This window comes from Pecten maximus, unplaced genomic scaffold (assembly GCF_902652985.1).
Source record: "Pecten maximus unplaced genomic scaffold, xPecMax1.1, whole genome shotgun sequence".
NCBI lineage: Eukaryota > Metazoa > Mollusca > Bivalvia > Pectinida > Pectinidae > Pecten > Pecten maximus.
In genome coordinates, this window is record NW_022979218.1 from 1 (window position 1) to 23,741 (window position 23,741).

The 23,741-nt window shown below is 35.7% G+C and overlaps 1 protein-coding gene across 1 annotated transcript; it reads right to left on the bottom strand.

Moving 5' to 3' along the window:
- Positions 1-1,177: 1,177 nt before the first annotated feature.
- On the bottom strand, positions 1,178-9,152 carry LOC117318353 (sodium- and chloride-dependent creatine transporter 1-like; the record flags this gene model as incomplete). The annotated part of the gene is made up of 3 exons (XM_033873357.1): positions 1,178-1,322; positions 6,032-6,163; positions 8,982-9,152. Coding segments are annotated over 3 exons (448 nt in total), but the record flags the coding sequence as incomplete, so codon positions are not given.
- Positions 9,153-23,741: the final 14,589 nt, after the last annotated feature.

Genomic DNA, 23,741 nt, shown 5'->3' on the forward strand with positions numbered 1-23,741 from the left:
ATGATGTAGAGGCCAAACCCGTCAATGAGGTTAGAGGCGATGACCCATCAATGATGTTAGAGGCGATGACCCATCAATGAGGTTAGAGGCGATGAACCATCAATGAGGTTAGAGGCGATGACCCATCAATGATGTTAGAGGCGATGACCCATCAATGATGTTAGAGGCGATGACCCATCAATGATGTTAGAGGCCAAACCCGTCAATGATGTTAGAGGCGATGACCCATCAATGATGTTAGAGGCCAAACCCGTCAATGAGAAAAGAGGCGTTATTCGTAAATGAGATTTAAAACAATGTCCGTCCGTGAGGTCAGAGATTATGTCAGTGGTATTTCAGTGGTCCATGAAATTCACACACATTAAATGTTGTCAAATATTAGAAACTCTCCAAAAGGTGTTTTGTATCAACATTTGATAGATAATGACGGCCTGCAATTTTATTTAAGAAAACCTATTGATAAATTATATAAGAAAGGTATTTCAAGAATACGATTGTCCTCACATCAGCTTAATATAGAAAGTGGAAGATATACGAATATCGCTAGATCAGATAGATTGTGTACGGTATGTAATAACCGTGATATTGAGGACGAGTTTCATTTTATTCTTAAATGTCCTTTTTATTCAAATCTACGTGCTAAATACCTAAAGCCATACTATTTTCGTAAACCTAGTGTATTTAAACTTGTCCAACTACTTAGCGTAAATAATGTCAAGGAGTTGAATAATCTGGGGAAATTTATACATTTTGCATTTAAGCAACGCTCTGATGCATCATAATTTAGGTAAATTTATTTATGAAAATCTTGAAAAATATTATCTATGTACATCTTAATATCTATAATATTAGGACAATGAATAGCCATGTTACTCTCTTGTGCATTCACTACAAGTACTGTTTGGTATAATGTATGTGTATTGGTGTACGTGGGCGAGGATGCGTGCGCATGCGTACCCGTGAGGATGTGATCATGTGCGAGTAACTGTGTAGGTATCCTTGTAAGGGTGCGTTTATATATATTTGTCACTCTCCTGTTAATTGCTGCATCAATTGTGTACTATTATTATCATGTTATATGTCATGAATCTCATAAGCCGTAAGGCTTACTGAATAAACAAATTGAATTGAAAGGTAACGCGTATTGCAATGGGTTTGAGATTAGAAAAGTACATACCTCGGTGTGTTCCAACTGTTGTCGCAGTTTGACCAGGGAAGGACGGTGGTCAGACTCAGGACCAGATAGTAAGCAGCCCAAGCGAGCACCAATATATAATAAATGTTCATGAAGAAGCAGGTCACCACGTTCGATATTCCGATTCCTGGGGAAAACAGAGAAGTTTCATTAAACTCAATAAAATGTACAGAATCACCATGTAAAACTACGAAATGATCATGAAAATTACGATACGTAAGCGTGCTTTTCTAACAGAACTGCTTGTAAGGACGCATAGAAAAATAATTTTATGGTATGTTTAGACGCATGTGTAATAGTATAATGGGCGTTGGTTGGCAGAGGACAAAACCTTCCTCGCCTTGGTTGGCATTTTATGGAAATATCAGTAGCGATATATTGCCGAAAACGTCTCACCGTAAAAAATAATAGATATACCGACCGAATATTGTAATATTGAGATCTGACCAGTCTATGCTATTTTTAGGGAGGACACTGAAGAGATATCCCACAAGTCTGTTTACCGACCGTACACCTGTACAAAATCGCTCTACAGAAGACGTGACAGGATGAAACTAAATTGTCGATACTGTTCATATGTCTATGTATCCTTGTGTGAAAAAATATCAGTTTCAAATTTACATGTATAACACTTTATACATAATTTAACGGACTTTCGGACAATACAATTGATTACGGTGCAAATACAAAATATCATTTAAACATGGTTACACCTTACAAAGGAGGTCACAGAACATGGAAAAGGGTTATCGTAAATAGCCCAAGGGTACACTTCAGTAGGTCACAGAACATGGAAATCGGTTATCTTAAATAACCCAGAGGTACACTTCAGTAGGTCACAGAACATAGAAAAGGGTTATCGTAAATAACCCAAGGGTACACTTCAGTAGGTCACAGAACATAGAAAAGGGTTATTGTAAATAACCCAGGGGTACACTTCAGTAGGTCAGAGAACATAGAAAAGGGTTATCGTAAATAACCCAGGGGTACACTTCAGTAGGTCACAGAACATAGAAAAGGGTTATCGTAAATAACCCAGGGGTACACTTCAGTAGGTCAGAGAACATAGAAAAGGGTTATCGTAAATAACCCAGGGGTACACTTCAGTAGGTCAGAGAACATAGAAAAGGGTTATCGTAAATAGCCCAGAGGTACACTTCAGTAGGTCAGAGAACATAGAAAAGGGTTATCGTAAATAACCCAGAGGTACACTTCAGTAGGTCACAGAACATTGATAATCGTAAATACCAGAAGCGGCCTAACGTGATACGTTTACAACACATGTTCCTTCGTGTCATTGTTTACAGTAAGATATGGGTATGTGTAAACTACCTGATAATTAAAACATATTAAAATGTTTACATTCGTTATAATCTATTGGATCCAAAAGAGTGTTTTTAAATGTCCAACGTGTGTGTACACGTATACCCTATCCTGTACTCTACTAAGGTTAATGTCCAATGTGTGTGCACACGTATACCCTATCCTGTACTCTAACTAAGGTTAATGTCCAATGTGTGTGTACACGTATACCCTTATCCTGTACTCTAACTAAGGTTAATGTCCAATGTGTTTGTACACGTATACCCTATCCTGTACTCTAACTAAGGTTAATGTCCAATGTGTGTGTACACGTATACCTTATCCTGTACTCTAACTAAGGTTAATGTCCAATGTGTTTGTACACGTATACCTTATCCTGTACTCTAACTAAGGTTAATGTCCAATGTGTGTGTACACGTATACCCTATCCTGTACTCTAACTAAGGTTAATGTCCAATGTGTTTGTACACGTATACACTATCCTGTACTCTTACTAAGGTTAATGTCCAATGTGTGTGTACACGTATACCTTATCCTGTACTCTAACTAAGGTTAATGTCCAATGTGTGTGTACACGTATACCTTATCCTGTACTCTAACTAAGGTTAATGTCCAATGTGTGTGTACACGTATACCCTATCCTGTACTCTAACTAAGGTTAATGTCCAATGTGTTTGTACACGTATACCTTATCCTGTACTCTTACTAAGGTTAATGTCCAATGTGTTTGTACACGTATACCCTATCCTGTACTCTAACTAAGGTTAATGTCCAATGTGTGTGTACACGTATACCCTATCCTGTACTCTAACTAAGGTTAATGTCCAATGTGTTTGTACACGTATACCCTATCCTGTACTCTAACTAAGGTTAATGTCCAATGTGTGTGTACACGTATACCCTATCCTGTACTCTAACTAAGGTTAATGTCCAATGTGTGTGTACACGTATACCTTATCCTGTACTCTAACTAAGGTTAATGTCCAACGTGTTTGTACACGTATACCCTATCCTGTACTCTTACTAAGGTTAATGTCCAATGTGTGTGTACACGTATACCCTATCCTGTACTCTAACTAAGGTTAATGTCCAATGTGTGTGTACACGTATACCCTATCCTGTACTCTAACTAAGGTTAATGTCCAATGTGTGTGTACACGTATACCTTATCCTGTACTCTAACTAAGGTTAATGTCCAATGTGTATGTACACGTATACCTTATCCTGTACTCTTACTAAGGTTAATGTCCAATGTGTTTGTACACGTATACCCTATCCTGTACTCTAACTAAGGTTAATATCCAATGTGTATGTACACGTATACCTTATCCTGTACTCTTACTAAGGTTAATATCCAATGTGTTTGTACACGTATACCCTATCCTGTACTCTAACTAAGGTTAATATCCAATGTGTTTGTACACGTATACCCTATCCTGTACTCTAACTAAGGTTAATGTCCAATGTGTGTGTACACGTATACCCTATCCTGTACTCTAACTAAGGTTAATGTCCAATGTGTGTGTACACGTATACCTTATCCTGTACTCTTACTAAGGTTAATGTCCAACGTGTTTGTACACGTATACCTTATCCTGTACTCTAACTAAGGTTAATGTCCAATGTGTTTGTACACGTATATCCTATCCTGTACTCTAACTAAGGTTAATGTCCAATGTGTGTGTACACGTATACCTTATCCTGTACTCTTACTAAGGTTAACTATCATATTAATGTTCTATTGAGTATTACTCTCATACCTAAAACAAGATTAACGAACCATGACTTTCTTTGTCAAAACGAGTTGTCATACCTTTAACATCGTTTGTCGCTAATCAATATACATACTTAATGTACGTTTGACAATCGACACTGTTTCTGTGGTAATCTTTGAAATGTTCATACACAATTAAACAGCAGGGTAACACCTGGTAAACGACATATGGCAGGATGTGTTAAAACAAGATAAAGGATTAAGGTTCCTAAGGGACCAAATACATCACCGAATACATTACACGATGATGTGATGTCAGTGTGAATACGGGACATCCTAGGTCATTCAGCCATTGGTATAATTGTTGGTAAACACTATCAAATTAGTAAAGCACTGCAGCACTTTCATTTCGGAAATTTTCTTTGATCAACATATAAATGGATACATTACTTTGGACAACAGGGTAATATTAAACCTACCCTTTGGGGATTGGCCATACACTCCACGACAAGAAAAAATAAACCTACTCCCGGCGAAGTGGACATACATTTCACGATATAAAATATTAAACCTACCCTTGGGTGATTAAACAATTATTTCACGATATAAAATATTAACCTACCCTTGGGGGATTAGACAAATATTTCACGACATGAAATATTAAACCTATCATTGGCGGAGTGGACATGCATTTCATGACATGAAATATTAAACCTACCCTTGGGGGATTAGACAAATATTTCACGACATGAAATATTAAACCTACCGTTGAAAGAGCGGACAGATATCCCACGACATGAAATATTGGACGTTACCTTGGAAGTGTGGACAGATATCCCACGACATATTGGACGTTACCTTGGAAGTGTGGACAGATATCCCACGACATGAAATATTGGACGTTACCTTGGAAGTGTGGACAGATATCCCACGACGTGAAATATTGGACGTTACCTTGGAAGTGTGGACAGATATCCCACGACTTGAAATATTGGACGTTACCGGACAGATATCCCACGACATGAAATATTGGACGTTACCTTGGAAGTGTGAACATATATCCCACGACATATTGGACGTTACCTTGTAAGAGTGGACAGATATCCCACGACATGGAATATTGGACGTTACCGGACAGATATCCCACGACATATTGGACGTTACCTTGGAAGTGTGGACAGATATCCCACGACATATTGGACGTTACCTTGGAAGAGTGGACAGATATCCCACGACATATTGAACGTTACCGGACAGATATCCCACGACATGAAATATTGGACGTTACCTTGGAAGTGTGGACAGATATCCCACGACATGGAATATTGGACGTTACCGGACAGATATCCCACGACATGAAATATTTGACGTTACCTTTGAAGTGTGGACAGATATCCCACGACATATTGGACGTTACCGGACAGATATCCCACGACATATTTGACGTTACCTTGGAAGTGTGGACAGATATCCCACGACATATTGGACGTTACCTTGGAAGTGTGGGCAGATATCCCACGACATATTGGACGTTACCTTGGAAGAGTGGACAGATATCCCACGACATATTGGACGTTACCTTGGAAGTGTGGACAGATATCCCACGACATATTGGACGTTACCTTGGAAGTGTGGGCAGATATCCCACGACAAATTGGACGTTACCTTGGAAGAGTGGACAGATATCCCACGACATATTGGACGTTACCTTGGAAGAGTGGACAGATATCCCACGACATATTGGACGTTACCTTGGAAGTGTGGACAGATATCCCACGACATGAAATATTGGACGTTACCTTGGAAGAGTGGACAGATATCCCACGCCTTCAAACCGGACCGACTCATGTACTGGCCCAGCCCGACCTCCAACATAAAGAGTGGAACACCTCCTAGCACCAGGAACGTCATGTAGGGAATGAGGAAGGCACCTTTAACATGTACCAAAATACAGCCATATAAAACAGACTTGTGCCATATAAAACAGACTTGTGCCATATAAAACACACTGGTGCCATATAAATGGAAATAAAAATGTACATAATAAAAAACACAAATGTTTCCAGTTCAACGTCTGCTGTAGGTGATTAAGTACAGGATCAAATGTTACCATAACCTCTTGACAATCCACAAACTACCATTGTGCTGGTAAACATGCTCTTATCCACACAATATAGTCACAGGATATCATTCAGTATAAGGAAGGCGTTAGTCTTTGATAATGAACAAAATTTCCATAAAATTAGGTTCTTTACTGTTAGAAGAAAAGAATGAGCATTGCCAATATATATACCAGCACATGTATATCAATATGTATATATGATATGGTTTGGTCTGTGTTAGGTCTGTATTATGTCTGTATAATGTCTATATTAGGTCTGTATTAGTCTATATAAGGTCTGTATTAGTCTATATAAGGTCTGTATTAGGTCTGTATTTGGTCTATATCAGGTCTGTATTATGTCTGTATAATGTCTATATTAGGTCTGTATTAGTCTATATAAGGTCTGTATTAGTCTATATAAGGTCTGTATTAGGTCTGTATTAGGTCTGTAAAATGTCTATATTAGGTCTGTATAAGGTCTGTATTAGGTCTATATTAGGTCTATATTAGGTCTGTATTAGGTCTGTATAAGGTCTGTATTATGTCTGTATTAGGTCTATATTAGGTCTATATTAGGTCTATATTAGGTCTGTATTAGGTCTATATCAGGTCTGTATTAGGTCTGTATTAGGTCTGTATCAGGTCTGTATTAGGTCTGTATTAGGTCTGTATCAGGTCTATATCAGGTCTGTATTAGGTATATATCAGGTCAGTATTAGGTATGTATTAGGTCTGTATTAGGTATATATCAGGTCAGTATTAGGTATGTATTAGGTCTGTATTAGGTATATATCAGGTCAGTATTAGGTATGTATTAGGTCTATATTAGGTCTGTATTAGGTCTATATTAGGTCTGTATTAGGTCTGTATAAGGTCTGTATTAGGTATATATCAGGTCTGTATTAGGTCTGTATTAAGTCTGTATTAGGTCTGTATAAGGTATGTATTAGGTCTATATTAGGTCTGTATTAGGTCTGTATTAGGTATGTATTAGGTCTGTATTAGGTATGTATCAGGTCTGTATTAGGTCTGTATTAGGTATGTATCAGGTCTGTATTAGGTCTGTATTAGGTCTGTATTAGGTCTGTATTAGGTCTATATTAGGTCTGTAACAGGTCTGTATTAGGTCTGTATTAGGTCTGTATTAGGTATGTATTAGGTCTGTATTAGGTATGTATCAGGTCTGTATTAGGTCTGTATTAGGTATGTATCAGGTCTGTATCAGGTCTGTATTAGGTCTGTATTATGTCTGTATTAGGTCTATATCAGGTCTGTATCAGGTCTGTATTAGGTCTGTATTAGGTCTGTATTATGTCTGTATCAGGTCTGTATTAGGTCTGTATTAGGTCTATATTAGGTCTGTATTAGGTGTGTATTAGGTCTGTATTAGGTCTGTATTAGGTGTGTATTAGGTCTGTATTTGGTCTGTATTAGGTCTGTATTAGGTCTGTATTAGGTCTATATTAGGTCTGTATTAGGTCTGTATTAGGTGTGTATTAGGTCTATATCAGGTCTGTATTAGGTCTGTATTAGGTCTATATTAGGTCTGTATTAGGTCTGTATTAGGTCTGTATTAGGTCTGTATTAGGTCTATATCAGGTCTGTATTAGGTCTGTATTAGGTCTGTATCAGGTCTATATTAGGTCTGTATTAGGTCTGTATTAGGTCTATATCAGGTCTGTATTAGGTGTGTATTAGGTCTGTACTAGGTCTGTATTAGGTCTGTATTAGGTCTGTATTAGTTCTGTATTAGGTCTGTATTAGGTATGTATTAGGTCTGTATTAGGTATGTATTAGGTCTATATCAGGTCTGTATTAGGTCTATATCAGGTCTGTATTAGGTCTATATCAGGTCTGTATTAGGTATGTATTTGGTCTGTATTAGGTCGGTATTTGGTCTGTATTTGGTCTGGTTTGGTCCAATTAGTCCTGTATAATTTGTATCATACTCATTGACTAGTGCGAACATATTGAGCTATACATAACGACAGTAATAACAATACATAACGACAGTAATAACAATACATAACGACAGTAATAACAATACATAACGACAGTAATAACAATACATAACGACAGTAATAACAATACATCACGACAGTAATAACAACACATAACGACAGTTATAACAATACATAACGAGAGTGATAACAATACATAACGACAGTAATAACAATACATAACGACAGTAATAACAATACATAACGACAGTAATAACAACACATAACGACAGTAATAACAATACATAACGACACTAATAACAATACATAACGACACTAATAACAACACATAACGACAGTAATAACAATACATAACGACACTAATAACAATACATAACGACACTAATAACAAGACATAACGACAGTAATAACAATACATAACCACAGTAATAACAATACATAACGACAGTAATAACAATACATAACGACATTAATAACAATACATAACGACAGTAATAACAATACATAACGACAGTAATAACAATACATAACGACAGTAATAACAATACATAACGTCAGTAATAACAATACATAACGACAGTAATAACAATACATAACGACAGTAATAACAATACATAACGACGGTAATAACAATACATAACGACAGTAATAACAATACATAACCACAGTAATAGCAATACCTACCTCCTCCGTTTTTATAGCAAAGGTAGGGGAACCGCCATATGTTCCCTAGTCCTACAGCACACCCCACACAGGACAGGATAAAGTCAGACTGTTTAGACCATGTGTCCCGGTCAGCTGTTTCCTTTTTCCTATGTAATAGTCCTTCTTCCACGGCAACAGCATCCACGTCACCTGAAGAGGACAATACATTGTTACAGGTGTAAATTGTGTCACCTGAAGAGGACAATACACTGTTACAGGTGTGTACTGTATCACCTGAAGAGGACAATACATTGTTACAGGTGTGTACTGTGTCACCTGAAGAGGACAATACATTGTTACAGGTGTATGAAGTGTCACCTGAAGAGGACAATACACTGTTACAGGTGTGTACTGTGTCACCTGAAGAGGACAATACAATGTAACAGGTGTGTACTGTGTCACCTGAAGAGGACAATACAATGTAACAGGTGTGTACTGTGTCACCTGAAGAGGACAATACATTGCTACAGGTGTGAACTGTGTCACCTGAAGAGGACAATACAATGTCACAGGTGTGTACTGTGTCACCTGAAGAGGACAATACATTGTTACAGGTATATACTATATCACCTGAAGAGGACAATACATTGCTACAGGTGTGAACTGTGTCACCTGGAGATGAAAATACATAATACAGGTGTATACTGTGTCACCTGAAGAGGACAATACATTGTTACAGGTGTATACTGTGTCACCTGAAGAGGACAATACATTGTTACAGGTGTGTACTGTGTCACCTGAAGAGGACAATACATTGTTACAGGTGTGTACTGTGTCACCTGAAGAGGACAATACATTGTTACAGGTGTGTACTGTGTCACCTGAAGAGGACAATACATTGTTACAGGTGTGTACTGTGTCACCTGGAGATGACAATACATAATACAGGTGTGTACTGTGTCACCTGAAGAGGACAATACACTGTTACAGGTGTATACTGTGTCACCTGAAGAGGACAATACACTGTTACAGGTGTGTACTGTGTCACCTGAAGAGGACAATACACTGTTACAGGTGTGTACTGTGTCACCTGAAGAGGACAATACACTGTTACAGGTGTATACTGTGTCACCTGAAGAGGACAATACACTGTTACAGGTGTATACTGTGTCACCTGGAGAGGACAATACACTGTTACAGGTGTGTACTGTGTCACCTGAAGAGGACAATACACTGTTACAGGTGTGTACTGTGTCACCTGAAGAGGACAATACACTGTTACAGGTGTGTACTGTGTCACCTGAAGAGGACAATACACTGTTACAGGTGTGTACTGTGTCACCTGAAGAGGACAATACACTGTTACAGGTGTGTACTGTGTCACCTGAAGAGGACAATACACTGTTACAGGTGTGTACTGTGTCCCCTGAAGAGGACAATACACTGTTACAGGTGTGTACTGTGTCACCTGAAGAGGACAATACATTGTTACAGGTGTGTACTGTGTCACCTGAAGAGGACAATACACTGTTACAGGTGTGTACTGTGTCACCTGAAGAGGACAATACACTGTTACAGGTGTGTATTGTGTCACCTGAAGAGGACAATACACTGTTACAGGTGTGTACTGTGTCACCTGAAGAGGACAATACACTGTTACAGGTGTGTACTGTGTCACCTGAAGAGGACAATACACTGTTACAGGTGTGTACTTGTGTCACCTGAAGAGGACAATACACTGTTACAGGTGTGTACTGTGTCACCTGAAGAGGACAATACACTGTTACAGGTGTGTACTGTGTCACCTGAAGAGGACAATACACTGTTACAGGTGTGTACTGTGTCACCTGAAGAGGACAATACACTGTTACAGGTGTGTACTGTGTCCCCATTTTAGTATCTAGACGGAATATGTTCATGAACTGTGTGTTTTATTCGTGTTCATTAATTTTAACATAATACGGTTTTGTAATGTGGGACTACTTAACATAATATATTGGGTTACAACAGTAAATTAGATTAGTGTTTGTATAGGATATCGGTTACATGTACTCCAGTGATGATCCCGTTATTCATTAAACAACTGTATTCAACTTTATTCCATTAGCTTTACAACTTAATGGATAAAATAGTATATAACATTAATGGACAAAGGCATCCACTCTTACATGATTTATAATGCATTCTACAAAATAGTTCTTACTGTCGTCACATACATTTACATTCAACAAAATATTTCTTACCACTTAACTACTTGATCTTAAAGAACAATAACAATTCATATCATATTAACCCAATAAGCTAATTTGATCACATTTGTTATAAGGAAACAGAGAAAAAAATCGTTAAAAAATGAATATGTTCTAATTAAAATCTGATAAAAAATATTAAGTGCGTTTATTTGTTTGTAATAAATATTTCCCTAAATTTCAATCAAGTTATTTTATATTTTCTACTTTGAGTAACCGAATAAGTTTAAACATACTAGGGCATTTAAAATGATATGTTTTAATCAAATTAATACGAATGTCTGCGTAACATTTTCACCACATAAAATACTCTTCCTTCATAACCTTCATAAAACATTCTTGCTGTGAATTGTCCAAAAAGAGACGTTGTTTAATACATTGCTGTAAAATTGATCAGAACAGTTCCTGATTTCTTCAAACATATTCCCAAGACTGACAGTTCAAAGTTCCTGATTTAAATAAAGAATCCAGGGGTCTTTAGTTTTAAACATGTCATCATAACATGCTTTGAGTATACAGTTGTCTGAACGATTTAATCTCAAAAATACAAAAATCGTCTAAGATAAAAAAAAAAAAATCAGCTCTGTATTTACGTACTCTCTAATTCAATTACGTCACGGTGAGACAACAGTATTTGACACTACTGCTTTTTTATCAAATCTTTATCTTACAAAACTAAGAAATGGATATTTTTATGCTAATATTACGTGAGGAAAGGGTAAAACATGTTCTTAAAAGTGTATAATTTTTTTATCAAAATATGCCCAAAAATGCAAGACTAGGAAAATTAATCACCGTAAAATGACAGCGCAAGTAAGATAATTTTGTCACTTCACTGTATAGTAGACCAGAGATGTATATATCACATATGTGATATTTGTGTCTCTGAGTAGACCTATAGTATATATGCCATTGTGTAAGCTTTTAAAATTAGGACGTTTGGAAAGATGACATGTGATAATAGTAAATTACCAAGGTTATGGTATGGTCCGCTGGTCTACTATTTCGATTATATAATTACAGACATGAGGTGTGGAAAGAAAATCTAAAACATGTATGATGATAAAATCAGGAACATCACTGTCATTGCTTTCAATGTTTACAATATACAATTATTTAGTATGGGGCTCTTTGAAGTTTCCGTCTATAAATGCATAGAATGAGGCAGATGAACCAGATTACGCGTCGGACCACGTGACCACCTAGCTCATTATATTGTTTCAGCCAGCAGCAGTAAACTTATGTCAGCCAACATGTATTGGGTCGCGCAAACAATAAATGCAAAAATACCCTATGTGTCCAAACTTAGACTTAAGTCTTAAGTATCAAAGTCTGAAGTTAGACTTAAGTCTAAAATATTAAATTAGACTGAAGTCCAAACTTCAACTTAGGACCGTCCATGATTCTGGATAATAATCGACAGCTGACGAACTTGTCCGCTCTCCGCCTGCCTCTGGGCATGTTACCTGTACGAGATTGGAAAGAAATCGGTTAATAAGAATAGCAGAAGTTGTTGGCGGAAATTTTAGACCAACCAATCAATGCCATGTGATTTGGTAAATATGGTAACGATCTGAGTGAAGTGCCACGCACGTGTGTACAGTATAGTATTCCGATCTCATGGAACTTTGTTAAAATGACCCAGTTACACAGCTAAGTTTTATAGAGGATGGCGATGTCAGGCGATACCGGTATAATTCCGGAGTGCACGGAGCCTGTTTTATGTTTCAGGTCAGAATATAGTATGTAGTAAATCATAAAACGTTATTCAGAATATCGAATAACTTTTGAACTTTAGTTTTTTTGGGGTTGGGAAAAGGTTACGTCATTTCGAAACACCGTTTAACTTTATCTTGCCAGAATGTTTTAAGGTTAAATACATAATGTCCTGTTACCCCCGAATCATATCTTCACAAACGTGCATCTAAATGCTGAACTAGATAAAATGATGTACAGTGAATATACACATTGTCTTAGTGTTCTAAAGTTAAATTATAAGAATGTGATTGGGTGTTATCCCCAATTTTCAGCCAGAACCCACATATCCGGAACGCCTGCGTTCACGTGTTATGTATGGCTTATTCCAATAGTATACATGCTACTTGTTATCGAAGGGAATTTCATTTTGACAGACCAGCATATCAATGACAAACCCGTTAACTGGGCCCGTGTCATCAATACCTTTTCATCCGCTAAGAGGATCCGTATTCGCTAAAAAGGTCTTTCATCTATACCTATTTACTAACGCGCTAAGAGGGCCTTTACCGTCAATACCTTTTGACTAACCCGCTAAGAGGGCCCACCTCACCAATAAGGGTTCCGGTTCCGTAGTCAATAACGACGGACGCTATTATTTTCTTAACTAAGCTGAACGGAGATATTCTAACGCATATTTGATGTCTAAATGCAAACTTAAGTGACTGATCAGTTTAGTAATGTATGTGTCCCTACATCTCGGCACAAAATACCTCAACAAGTCCGATGCGGAATATAAAGTGCTTACATACTCGGACACCATATGCTTCTGTCGTGACTTCAAACATGAGATAACAAAGATCATCGCCACTGTAACCAGATTATAAATATCACTATTGGAATCCAAGATCTGTGACAAAACACGAGTTAGGAAAATGTTTCCGAGAGGAAAACCAAATAAAGCAAGCGAAACCAGTGAGGGCAGAGGAAGTAATGATTCAGATCAGAGGAAGTAATGATTCAGATCAGGAACTGTTGTTACTGAGATCAATGAATGAAAGAAATGAGAGAGGGGGAAACATAGTAGTGTGAGGTTCTCATTTTCATTTATTTAGATTTTTCTTGGTTTCTTATTTTTAAGGTGAGTAAGAGGTTAATTGTAGATGGTCAGTTTAGTGATAATAGGGAAGTGGCCTCTAATTGGCCTTGACAACTGTGAAGATCAGAGATAAGGTTTTAAGTAGTAATTGATAGAGTTAAAACGAGTGGAGGTTGTTTAGGGTCGTGGTGTAATTATTAGGTCTTAAGTATATTAGATGTGAACAGTTGTCAGATCCTACTGGGGATGATATATTGTACCTTGGTGGTCATTCTCAGAGGCTGGTGTATATATATTATCAGAGGCTGGGTTAGGTCCAGTATGGGTGGTTTATAAATAGACATGTGGTCAGTCTCCAGGACTGGTACATGCATAGCCGCCTGGTCAGACAGGGGGCTTTTTTTCCCTTGAAAAAAGGGGAGGGGTCGCAGTAATGATCCCGTTATTCATTAAACAACTGTATTCAATTCAACTTTATTCCATAAGTTTTACAACTTAATGGATAACATAGTATATAACATTAATGGACAAAGGTATCCACTCTTACATGATTTATAATTCATTCTACAAAATAGTCCTTACTGTCGTCTCATACATTTACATTCAACAAAATATTTCTCACCACTTAACTACTTGATCTTAAAGAACAATAACAATTCATATCATATTAACTCAATAAGCTAATTTGATCAGATTTGTTACAAGGAAACAGGAAAAATCGTTAAAAAATGAATATGTTCTATTAAAATCTTATAAAAAAGCTTAACTGCGTTTATTTGTTTGTAATAAATTTTTCTCTAAATTTCAATCAAGTTATTTTATATTTTCTACTTTGAGTAACCGAATAAGTTTAAACAACTAGGGCATTTAAAATGATATGGTTTGATCAAATTAATACGAATGTCTGCACAACATTTTCACCACATAGAATACATTTCTTACATAACCTTCATAAAACATTCTTGCTGGGAATTGTCAAAAAAAAGACGTTGTTTAATACATTGGTGTAAAATTGATCAGAACAGTTCCCGAGTTCTTCAAATATATACCCAAGACCGACAGTTCAAAGTTTCTGATTTAAATAAAGAACCCAAGGGTCTTTAGTTTTAAACATGTCATCATAACATGCTTTGAGTATACAGTTGTCTTAATGCTTTAATCTCAAAAATACAAAAAAATCGCCTAAGATAAAAAAAAATCAGCTCTGTGTTTCGTACTCTCTAATTCAATTACGTCACGGTGAGACAACAGTATTTGACACTACTGCTTTTTATCAAATCTTTATCTTACAAAACTAAGAAATGGATATTTTTATGCTAATATTACGTGAGCAAAGGGTAAAACATGTTCTTAAAAGTGATTTTTTTTATCAAAATATGCCCAAAAATGTTAACAAGACTAGGAAAATTAATCACAGTAAAATGACAGCGCAAGTAAGATAATTTTGTCACTTCACTGTATAGTAGACCAGAGAGGTAGATATCACAAGTGCGATATTTACGTCTCTGAGTAGACCTATATTATATATGCCATTGCTTTTCACATTATGACGTTTGTAAAGATGACATGTGATAATAGTAAATTACCAAAGTTATGGTATTGTCCGCTGGTCTACTATTTCGATTATATAATTACAGACATGAGGTGTGGAAAGAAAATCTAAAACATGTATGATGATAAAATCAGGAACATCACTGTCATTAGATAATCAGATATCTGATAGTGAAGTTCTTAAAGCTATCAGAAACTTGAATAATTCTAAGGCTTGTGGGCCAGACTTACTATTAAATGAGTATTTTATTAAAGGAAAAGAGGTACTTTTGCCTTGCTTAGTCCAATTGTTCAATAATATCTTTAAATCTGGTTTTTATCCTTCATCATGGTCATTAGGCAATATTATACCTATCTTCAAGAAAGGTGATAAAAATGATACCAATAATTACAGGGGCATCACACTAGTTAGTTGTTTAGGTAAAATTTTTACATCAATTTTAAATGAGCGCCTAATGAAATTTGATAGTGATTATTCTAAATTAAGTGACGCTCAGTTTGGCTTTAAGAAAAACTTATCTACTGTAGACGCCATTTTTATTTTACAAACCTTAATAAGTAAAATTTAAAAAAATAGGAAAAGACTATATTGCTGTTTTATTGATTACAAGAAAGCTTTTGATTTTATAAACAGACAAAATTTGTGGTACAAACTTATTAAAGAAGGTGTTGAAGGGAAAATGTTGAATATTATAAGAGCACTTTATAAAAATGTGAAATGTTGTGTCAAATATAATAATAATATGTCCGATTTTTTTAAATGTCAAAATGGGTTATTCCAAGGTGAAATAATGTCACCATTATTGTTCTCCATGTATGTCAACGACTGTGAAATTAATTTCCTAACAGAAGGATGTCCATCTATTGAGTTATATACTATTAACTTGTTTTTAATTATGTATGCTGATGATATGGTTTTAATGGCAGAAACTCCCGAGGGACTGCAAAAAATGTTAGATACTTTATTACTTTACACAAAGAAATGGAACCTTACTGTAAACACTACCAAAACTAAAGTAATGGTTTTCCGAAACGGTGGTAAATTAAGAAAAGAAGAAAAGTGGTTATATGACGGATGTGTATTAGAAACCGTAGATGAATTTAATTATCTGGGGATACAAATGAATTTTAATGGTAAATTTAAGAAAACTCAACAAAAAATTGCTGAACAAGGAAGAAAAGCATTATTTTCAATTTCGGGAGTATCAAAGAAAATTTTTTTTAACGTTGAAACCCAACTACATGTTTTTGATACATACGTCGGTAGTATATTTAACTATGGGGCTGAAATTTGGGGTTTTCATTAAGCACCGGATATAGAGAAAATCCACTTACAGTTTTTAAAAAGATTATTGGGGGTTAAGAAAAGTACTTCTAATTGTATGATTTACCAAGAATTAGGGAGATTACCTTTTGTAATAGTGAGGAAATTTAGAATTTTTAAATATTGGTTGAAATTAAAACAAACCAATAACTGTGTGTTAAATGCTTGTTATCAAGATATGTTAGAAAATGGGAATGAATGGTTGAATGAAGTAAAAGAAGAACTGTATAGAATGGGTGTTGGGTATATATGGCAAAATGGGGATATCTATACAGCTGATTATATTATGAATATTGTTAAATGTAGACTATGTGATATATTTATACAAGAATGTAAAGAAAAAATCAATTCATCTTCCAAGTGTTCACTGTACAAGTTTATTAGTGAAAAGTTCTACTTACAGCCATATTTATCAAAACCAATAGGTACTTCTAATTTAAAAGAAATAGCTAGAATTAGATTGTCATCACATAAATTAAATATTGAAATTGGTAGATTTAATAACTTAGAAAGAAATCAAAGAATTTGTTCCTATTGTAACAGTGGAGACATTGAAAATGAATTTCATTTTATTATTAAATGTGAATTTCATTTAGACCTAAGAAAACGTTTTATTAAGAAATATTATTATAATAAACCTAGTATGTACAAATTTATTCAACTTCTAGAAACAGTAAACAAAAAAGATCTTTCAAATTTAGCAAAATATATTAAATACAGTAATAAACAAAGAACAGATTTTTTATTAGTATAAAAAAATGTCCTTCTACACTCTACCTGTTGTACAATGTATGTGTTAGTCCGGTTGTGTGTGAGTGTGTGTGTGTGTGTGTGTGTGTGTATGCGAGTGTGTGGTTTTTGTATTGTATCATTTCTGTACATGTATATATTTGTTGAACCGATGAGCCGCAAGGCTCAAGGAAATAAAGAACTTGAACTGTCATTGCTTTCAATGTTTACAATATAGTATGGGGCTCTTTGAAGTTTCCGTCTATAAGATTACGCGTCGGACCACGTGACCACCTAGCTCATTATATTGTTTCAGCCAGCAGCAATAAACTTATGTTAGCCAACATGTATTGGGTCGCGCAAACAATAAATGCAAAAATACCCTATGTGTCCAAACTTAGACTTAAGTCTTAAGTATCAAAGTCTGAAGTTAGACTTAAGTCTAAAATATTAAATTAGACTGAAGTCCAAACTTCAACTTAGGACCGTCCATGATTCTGGATAATAATCGACAGCTGACGAACTTGTCCGCTCTCCGCCTGCCTCTGGGCCTGTTACCTGTACGAGATTGGAAAGAAATCGGTTAATAAGAATAGCAGAAGTTGTTGGCGGAAATTTTAGACCAGCCAATCAATGCCATGTGATTTGGTAAATATGGTAACGATCTGAGTGAAGTGCCACGCACGTGTGTACAGTATAGTATTCCGATCTCATGGAACTTTGTTAAAATGACCCAGTTACACAGCTAAGTTTTATAGAGGTGGCGATGTCAGGCGATACCGGTATAATTCCACGTGCACGGAGCCTGTTTGTAGTAAATCATAAAACGTTATTCAGAATATCGAATAACTTTTGAACTTTAGTTTTTTTGGGGTTAGGAAAAGGTTACGTCATTTCGAAACACCGTTTAACTTTATCTTGCCAGAATGTTTTAAGGTTAAATACATAATGTCCTGTTACCCCCAGAATGAATCATATCTTCACAAACGTGCATGTAAATGCTGAACTAGATAAAATGATGTACAGTGAATATACACATTGTCTTAGTGTTCTAAAGTTAAATTATAAGAAAGTGATTGGGTGTTATCCCCAATTTTCAGCCAGAACCCACATATTCGGAACGCCTGCGTTCACGTGTTATGTATGGCTAATTCCAGTAGTATACATGCTACTTGTTATCGAAGGGAATTTCATTTTGACAGACCAGCATATCAATGACAAATCCGTTAACTGGGCCCGTGTCATCAATACCTTTTCATCCGCCAAGAGGATCCGTATTCGCTAAAAAGGTCTACACTGTCTCATCTATACCTATTTACTAACGCGTTAAGAGGGCCTTTACCGTCAATACCTTTTGCCTTACCCGCTAAGAGGGCACACATCACCAATAAGGGTTCCGGTTCCGTAGTCAATAACGACGGACGCTATTATTTTCTTAACTAAGCTGAACGGAGATATTCTAACGCATATTTGATGTCTAAATGCAAACTTAAGTGACTGATCAGTTTAGTAATGTATGTGTCCCTACATCTCGGCACAAAATACCTCAACAAGTCCGATGCGGAATATAAAGTGCTTACATACTCGGACACCATATGCTTCTGTCGTGACTTCAAACATGAGATAACAAAGATCATCGCCACTGTAACCAGATTATAAATATCACTATTGGAATCCAAGATCTGTGACAAAACACGGGTTAGGAAAATGATTCCGAGAGGAAAACCAAATAAAGCAAGCGAAACCAGTGAGGGCAGAGGAAGTAATGATTCAGATCAGAGGAAGCAATGATTCAGATCAGAGGAAGTAATGATTCAGATCAGAGGAAGTAATGATTCAGATCAGAGGAAGTAATGATTGATCAGAGGAAGTAATGGTTCAGATCAGAGGAAGTAATGGTTCAGATCAGAGGAAGTAATGGTTCAGATCAGAGGTTCAGATCAGAGGAAGTAATGGTTCAGATCAGAGGAAGTAATGGTTGATCAGAGGAAGTAATGGTTGATCAGAGGAAGTAATGATTGATCAGAGGAAGAAATGATTCAGATCAGAGGAAGTAATGATTCAGATCAGAGGAAGTAATGATTGATCAGAGGAAGTAATGGTTCAGATCAGAGGAAGTAATGATTGATCAGAGGAAGTAATGATTCAGATCAGAGGAAGTAATGATTCAGATCAGGGACTGTTGTTACTGAGATCAATGAATGAAAGAAATGAGAGAGGGGGAAACATAGTAGTGTGAGGTTCTCATTTTCATTTATTTGGATTTTTCTTGGTTTCTTATTTTTAAGGTGAGTAAGAGGTTAATTGTAGATGGTCAGTTTAGTGGTAATAGGGAAGTTGCCTCTAATTGGCCTTGACGACTGTGAAGATCAGAGATAAGGTTTTAAGTAGTAATTGATAGAGTTAAACTCCAGTGGAGGTTGTTTAGGCTCGTGGTGTAATTATTAGGTCTTAAGTATGTTAGATGTGAATAGTTGTCAGTTCTATATATTATCAGAGGCTGGGTTAGGTCCATATGGGTGGTGTATAAATAGACATGTGGTCAGTCTCCAGGACTGGTATATGCATAGCCGCCTGGTCAGTATGGGGGACTGGTTTATAAATAGGTATGCGATCATCCAGGGGGCTGCATTGAAATAGATTTTCAGCTCTGGTATAAATAGGTATGTGGTCATTGGGTGGACTGCCTTAAAATAGCTTCCCAGGCTGTGGTATAAATAGGTATGTGGTTATGATCTGTTTATAGTCGGTTCCTAGAGGCAGAGACATATAGAGAGAGATAAGTCAAGATTTCAAGATTTTATTTTTCACTCAGACACACATAATAGTGTATAACAAGAGGTCAGACATTTTTAACAGAATGGATGCATGACAGGCAAAATATAATATAATTTGAAGAGGAAATGTGGAAAAATAAGTACATTTTAACCTTTCATAAATATAATTATTAATATAATAAAGCTTACATACTGCATAATCACAATGCTGGATGATAAAGGTGTGTTATAATAACTTGACTAGTTTTTGGATAAATAAACTGACATTCATATACAGTTTCTTATAAAAGATTGAGAACATTCCTTTCATTTTAAAGTAATTAGGATTTCTGTAGTAGTAATTTGGGATATATTTACTACGCAACTGGAGTACATTATGGTTGTTACACACAAATAAAAAATGGAACTCATCTCCAGTACCAGCGTTACAAAGTGGACATTCTCTATCTTGTCGCTGGATTCCAGTCCATCTTCCGGTTTCAACCAGAAGTTTGATATTTGACGTTCTAAATTTACATATAGTTTTCCTATCTTTTACATTTAGTCGCACAAGATAATCTTCGAAGCCAAAATGATATTTAAATATAGAGTATGTTTGTCCTCTCGACGTGTTTTCTAATTGATTGAACCATGTTTGTATACATTGGCTCTTGTAATTTTTGAGTAATAATTGACTGTAGATATTTAATATCAGGTACACAATTTCTCTGTTGTATCCAGACAAAACTTAATCCAACGCTGTCTAAAATATTTTTTTTACATATTTCATCCATTTAAACTCAGTCTGACCAGTTACATGGAGAGTATACACAATGTACATCAATTTGTATATAGAACTAGACAATTTGCTTTTATTGGTTAGAAGAGTATACCAAAACTTTATCATTCTTAGCTTAATATTAACAGTAATAGGATACCTGCCAGTTTCTCCGTAAATCATCAATTAGATGTATTTTTTCGTAGACCAAGAATTCTTTTACAGAACTGTAGATGTATTTTTTCCAACATACTTGTATTTTCGTATCCCCATATTTCACATGAATATAATAATATTGGGGTGAATAGTGAATCGAATAACTCCAGTTGTAAATCAACAGGTAAATTTATATTTCTTATCTTACGATAAAGAGCAAAAAGTGCTTTATTGGCTTGAACACACAATTGTTTTTTGGCAGCTATAAGGCATCATTATAGTTAAATAGTACACCTAGGTATGCAAAAGTATCTTGAATATCTAATTGCTTATTGAACACCATAAATCGATTTCTTCCTTTCGTTTTTCTTTTAGAAAAAAATACTACTTTCGTTTTCTTTGTGTTAACCTCAAGTTTCCATATCTGACAATATTCTTGGAACATATCGAACATAGTTTGTAAGGCCAGTCGCTGTTTCCGACATTAAAACAGTGTCGTCAGCGTATAGAATAATAAACAGTTTAACATACATATCAATATTGTCACGACATAGTTCATAAATCTTATACAAACAATCAACATTTCTTTCGATAAAAAAAGTTTCTAAGTCGTTCAAATACAAAGCAAACGAAAACGGAGAGCAATTTTCCCCTTGTTTTAAACCGATGTTGGAGGTGAACATGTGTGACATTTCATTACCATTTTTCACACAAGATTTAGTGTTTGAATACATACCATATAAAACATTGAATATCTTCCCAGTTATGTTACTTTTTATGATTTTTTTGCCATAAACCTATACGCCAGACCGAGTCGAAGGCCTTCCTGAAATTAATAAAGGCACAATAGAGTTTTTTACCCGAAGATAGATACAAAGATGTCAGTGCGTGTAAAATGAAAATATTATCTATGGTCGAGTGTCCTTTTCTAAAGCCCGCCTGAGCGTTACTAATAAGATTAATTTCATCTGATAGAGTGTAAAGTCTGGAATTTATTATCGACGTAAAAACTTTACCCAAGCATGAGACGAGCGTTATAGCTCTGTAATTATCTAGTTCCTTGCGGTCACCTCTGTTCTTAAAAATTGGTTTAATTATGCCAGTGCTCCAACTTTCTGGTATTATGCCCGTGTCCAATACAATATTAAAAAGTTTATGGTATGTGGGCAACATTTCATTAATGGTACTTTTAATGTATTCATTATATATATCATCAATTCCGCACGCTTTATTATTATCTATTTTTTTAACAGCGTCTAATATTTCTTCACTGTTAATTCGGCCGTTCAGTATATTGTCATATATCGGTATATCAGTCTCGACCGGAAGTTCAAATTCGTCTTCACTATTATTGGGATTCAGATTTAAATTTCTAAAGTAATCATATAGCTCATCAATTGGCATGTCAACTCTCAGTGCATTATCTTGTTTATCAATTCTATTTAAGATATCCCAGAATGCTTTCGGTTCATACATGGAAGTTTTCCTGATTTCGTTCTCAGTTTTGTCTTGGAACTTTCTATAATTTGCATTGATTACTTTTTTATATTCTCTACTTTTCTTGATTAACTTTTTACGATTCTCATTATTTTTAAGGATTTTGTACCGTTTCTTAGCTTCATGGAATTCCTTTCTTTTATCTGCGCATTCGCGTGTAACCCACGGTTTATCTTTCCCTAGTGTAACCGTTTTTTTACCCATTCTCGTCTGTTTCGTACCCAAGACACTTTTTGCCGTTTTCTTAAATATGTCTGTAAGACTATTCACAACATCGTTCATATCATTTTGCGATATTGGTGTGGGGAGACTCATGCATTCTCTCGATTGCGTCATTTATATCGCGCAGTTTACCGCCGCTCTCAGACTGCAAATTGTATACAAAATCCGCTTGTTTTTCTTTAACCCACTTACCAACTTTCTCGGCGGATATGAATTTTTCTTCTATTTCAGTATTTATCTTTGAGCACTGGATACAAAATACTAATCTACAGTGAACATCTGATATTAGAGGATTAAAATCCAAAACTTCGAAATCGTTAAGCACAGGAAATACATTCGACGATACGATCAAATAGTCTACAAGACTTACATTTTTACATGTATTTTTCCCAGTAGATTTGTCATTGCCGACTCTGCCATTCGCAATATACAGGTTATTGTTTTTACAAAGTTCCAGTAGTTTTATGCCAAATGCGTTTGGTCTTGAAAGTATCTTGGCTAGATCTTTGTAATGGTACTCCTAATTGAGGGAGAACTTCATAATCATATAAATATTTATGCATTTCATTCGTTTCAATTAAATTTGACACTTCAATAAATTGCTGGTCTGGTATTACATAATCATCGCAACATTGGGTTCTGGCGTTAAAATCTCCAACTAGCACATTTTTTTGTTCATTTTTCATAAGATTAATCATTTCATTTTCAATATCGTGAAACGCTTCATTAGAGGTATACTTTGA